This window comes from Babylonia areolata, chromosome 27 (assembly GCF_041734735.1).
Source record: "Babylonia areolata isolate BAREFJ2019XMU chromosome 27, ASM4173473v1, whole genome shotgun sequence".
NCBI lineage: Eukaryota > Metazoa > Mollusca > Gastropoda > Neogastropoda > Buccinidae > Babylonia > Babylonia areolata.
The window spans coordinates 3,023,270-3,028,269 of NC_134902.1; the positions used below are offsets into that span (position 1 = coordinate 3,023,270).

General features: G+C 40.8%; 1 protein-coding gene across 4 annotated transcripts in view; it reads left to right on the forward strand.

Moving 5' to 3' along the window:
- LOC143301462 (uncharacterized) overlaps positions 1 to 5,000 on the forward strand; it is a 305,527-nt gene that overhangs the window by 56,370 nt on the left and 244,157 nt on the right. For all 4 annotated transcript variants that reach the window (XM_076615769.1, XM_076615768.1, XM_076615767.1 and 1 more), the window contains exon 2: positions 1 to 665. This exon is cut by the window's left edge. In XM_076615769.1, the coding sequence (XP_076471884.1) occupies positions 396 to 665 (270 nt within the window). In that variant the 5' untranslated portion in view covers positions 1 to 395. The remainder of the gene's footprint in view (positions 666 to 5,000) is intronic.

Here is a 5,000-nt window from a genome sequence, read left to right on the forward strand (position 1 = left end):
CATTGGACATTTTGCATAAAGAAAGAAAGAAAGAAAGAAATGAAGACATAAAGAAAAGAAAAAAAGAGTTTGTGAAGAAAAAGACGAAAGAAAGCAGAAAACAGCCACCTTAAAGCAGTGTACTTTTCACCAAATGAACTGATAAACAGATAAATGAATAAGTAGATAAATAAATAAACAAACAAACAAACAAATAAATAGATAAACAAATAAATAAATACATAAACAAAGTCAAGAAAGAAAGAAAGAAAGAAAAAAAACAAAACAACAACCTTAAATAACAAAACAGAAAAAAACCCACACTACACCCTACCAAAAGAAGAAAATAAAGACGACCCCCCAAAAAAAATCGGAACGTCTTTCTCCCATCCTCACAACAACCATCACCAACAGCCATGCCCTCCACGGGAATCGACAAGAGCCCCAGCCCAGCGCCCAACACCGATGCCTCCGGCAGTAGCTCCGGGGCCTCGTCCAAGGCCCTGAAGCCCGGGAGTATGAAGGTGAAGAGGACTGCCAGCGGCGCCAAGCTGCTGACCAAGTCTAAGAGCAGCGGAAGTCTCAAGAAGAAGGGGGAGGTGGCTTCCGGTTCCGGTTCCGGTGGTGGGGGCTCGTCCGGCAGGCATGCGAAGGATGTCCAGCGTACTTCTTCTGCCAGCGCTGAGGTCAGTGATTGTTTGTGTGGTTGGTGTGTGTGTGTGTGTGTGTGTGTGTGTGTGTGTGTGTGTGTGTTTGGGGGGAGTTAGCGGGGGGTAAGGTGGTATTGTGGTGTGGGTGGTGGTGGAGGGTTGTGGTTTGGTGTGTGTGTGTGTGTGTGTGTGGGTGGGTGGTTGTGTGTGTGTATGTGTGTGTGTGTGTGTGTGTGTGTGTGTGTGTGTGTGTGTGTGTGTTTGTGTGTGTCTGTGTGTGTGTTCGTGTGTGTGTTTGTGGTTTGGTGTGGTGGGGTGTGTGTGTTGGGGGGGGGGGGAGGGGGGAAGGGGAGGGGTATGGGGGGTCGGGGGGGGGGATGGGATGTGTGTGTGTGTGTGTGTGTGTGTGTGTGTGTGTGTGTGTGTGTGTGTGTGTGTGTTCGTTCTTTAGTTTAATGTCTTTTCACTGCAAGTGATATCAAACGAGGGTAGGGGGAAAAAAAAAAACCGAGGGAGGGAAAAGAAATTACCATGAACGCATGCGAGTATGCGAATGTGTGTGTGTGTGTGTGTGTGTGTGTGTGTGTGTGTGTGTCTGTGTGTGTGTGTGTGTGTGTGTGTGATGAGAATCAGAATCAAATTAAGCCTTTGGCAGGGACAAGGCAACAAACCATGGAAATGTAATTTCACAGACACACAGCATCTCTTGTGAAAAGAACTCCGTGTTGGGGACTCTCTCTAGGGGTGGGGGTGGGGGGGAATAAACGTGAATTACACACACACACACACACACACACACACACACACACACACACACACACACACACACACACACATATACATATTCTCTCCCCCCCATGCCCCCCCCACCCCCACCATGACATCTCATTCAATACACACCACAATCTCTTTAGACTTTTTCTTATAATAATCTACCTTCCCTCTGATACGTAACATGAACACTTTTTTACACTAATATTCACATGCACACCCTTACCTTTATCCACTACTTGACTCCTTTCCGTCTAAAAACACTTTTTGTGAATAGACGTTAAACTGAAGATAACACACACACACACACACACACACACACACACACACACACACACACACACACACACACACAGAGTTTTTATTTTGGTTTCTGACAGAACATGTTACAAATAAGTCCAGATGTTTCTGACAGTTTATCGATAAAACAAAGCGTCACTGTCTTTGTTTGTGCAGGACATAATCGTGTATATTTTTTTTTTCCATTTATCAGTGTTTCTGATGATCATTAATCGTGTGTGTGTGTATGAGTATGAGATCAATGATAGATGGATGGATAGATAGATAGATAGATAGATAGAGAGAGAGAGAGAAAGAAAGATAGATAGATAGATACAGAGAGAGAGATAGATAGATAGATAGATAGATAGAGAGAGAGAGAGAGAGAAAGATAGATAGAGAGAGAGAGAGAGAGAGAGAGAGAAAGATAGATAGATAGATAGAGAGAGAGAGAGAGAGAAAGATAGATAGATAGATAGATAGAGAGAGAGAGAGAGAGAAAGATAGATAGATAGATAGATAGATAGAGAGAGAGAGAAAGATAGATAGAGAGAGAGAGAGAGAGAGAGAGAAAGATAGATAGATAGATAGAGAGAAAGAGAGAGAGAGAGAAAGATAGAAAGATAGATAGATAGATAGATAGAGAGAGAGAGAGAGAGAGAGAGAGAGAGAGAGAGGTTTTATGCCACACATGTTTTTTGTGTGTTTGCCTTTCACCAGTGCAGTGTCCCAGTGGACAATACATCAACAGTCACAAAACACAAAACAATACAAACTCTGATCTCAGTGTCACTGTATCTTTGTCAAGGGTTTTGTTTGTCTGTCTGTCTGTCTGTCTGTCTGTCTGTCTCTTTCCTGCCTGCTTCTGTGTCTCCGTAAATAGAGAGTGAGAGAGAGAGTGAGAGAGAGAGTGAGAGAGAGAGAGAGAGAGAGAGAGAGAGAGAGATGTAATGAATTAAAAAGAAAATATTCAAGGATGGCGATCTTAGAGAAAGAGAGAGAGAGAGAGAGAGAGAGAGAGAGAGAGAGAACGATAACGATAACGATAACGATGTTTTATTCAGATTAAGGCCAAAGCCCCTTACTGAAGGGGGTCATACAAGAAAATAAATAAGGAAAATGACTTGACACGATAAACCAACATCACAAATCAACCAAAAGTAGCTAATACAAAACTCAAGAACATTCACAAAATAACAATTCGAAGTCTCTTCAATGCCTCATATAAGTATATGGCCAAGTTTTGTTGGGTAAGCTCACGACATGAGCAGATTAAATCTAAAAGCACAGGGATCTTTATGATATTTAGGTTGAATTAATCTTTGTCTGAGGTCACTCAAAGCAGGGCAACATAGCAAAAAATGCAATTCATCTTCCCTACCCAGGTTGCACAATCGACACATATATACATATTCACTCCTACTACAGTATCTGAAACTGTGAACAGCAATATTAGAAACACCAAATCTAAATTTTGTCAGTGCACTTTTTACATATGTTTATTTCCATCCCAATATATGGTTCAGGCCCCTGCGATGTTTTAAAGATTCTAAACTGTGCAAATCTATCGCTAGTTTCCATATGGTCAGGCCAGTCTTGCCACCTACAATCAACTATTCGCTGTCTAAAACACTTTATAAAACCTGCAATATCTTCAACACCCTGATTATCCCACACAAAAGAATAACCATAAGAATTTAAGCACTGACGAACACACGTTGCCCATGTTTTTTTTTTTTGGCCATTATTATCTAAGGAATTTTTTTTTTTTATTAATGAACTTGCTTTGGAAATAATGCAGTATGGTCAACATGGAGTTACTTTTGATATGATTGAATTGTTTGTTCTACTTTTTGCTGATGATATGATTCTGTTATCTACAACAGTGGGTTTACAGCGACAGTTGAACTGTTTATATACTGCAGCACGTAACTTACAGTTAAAAGTAAATATGGATAAAACAAGTATTGTTGTGTTCCGTAAAGGAGGATATTTAGCAAGAAACGAAAGATGGCCATATGGAAATGAAAGAATTACCGTTGTAAATGCATATAAGTATCTTGGAATTTATTTTTCAGCAAAACTTAGTTTCAGTTTCGCATGTCAAGATATAGCAAATAAAGCAAAGAAAGCAGTTATTCGGATACTTCACATCTTGTATAAGCTTGATTGTAATTCGTTTGGTATTTTTGTCAGGTTATTTGATGCTCAAGTCCAGCCAATACTGCAGTATGGTGCAGAAATATGGGCCCTGGAAAAGAGTGAACAAATAGAAAAAGTACACTTGTTTGCAATGAAACGATTTTTGAATGTGGACATCCGAACGCCAAATGAGCTAGGGAGATATCCAGTTTATTTAAACTCGTACATTAAATGCATTAAGTATTGGTTGAAACTTACAAGGATGAACGAAAACAGGCTACCGTTCAAAGCGTATCGGAGAGAGAGAGAGAGAGAGAGAGAGAGAGAGAGAGAGAGAGAGAGAGAGAGAGAGAGAGAGAGAGAGAGATGTAGTGAATTAAAAAAAGAAAATATTCAAGGATGGCGATCTTAGAGAGAGAGAGAGAGAGAGAGAGAGAGAGATTAAATAAATTACTCAAGGATGACGATCTAGAGAGAGAGAGAGAAATTCAAAACTTTACTAAAGGATAACCATCACAAAGAGAGAGAGAGAGAGAGAGAGAGAGAGAGAGAGAGCATGTGTTCGTGTCCACGTTTTAGCTAAATGCTTGCTTTTGACAAGTGACGTTGTGTGTTGAACCTGATCTCAGAAATCTGTATTGGGCATTAATGATGAGAACAAGTATACACACACAGAAACACACACACAGACACACAGACACAGACACAGACACAGACACACACACACACACACACACACACAAGTACATTCACACACACACGCACTTGCACACACACACACACACACACACACACACACACACACGCTCACACACACACGCTCACACACACACACACACACACACACACACACACACACACATGCTCACACACACACACAGACACACACGCACGCACGAACGCACACACCATACCTATCACTCTGAAAACGATATTCCTAAACCTGCCCAAAATTATGGAAAATGAAAGAAGCAGTAGGCTGCTTTTTAATCACCCTCACCCCCCAAAAAACAACAACAACAACAACAACAGCAACAAAAAAAGCGGCAGCAACGGAACTCAAATCTGCTTTGTATTGTAGAAAACAGAGACAGCAAAAAGCTGTTGTGATTACCGGAAAAAGAGCCCTCCAAAACTGCTTTGTTAATCTGTCGAAAAAAGACTACAAATTGGTTTTAA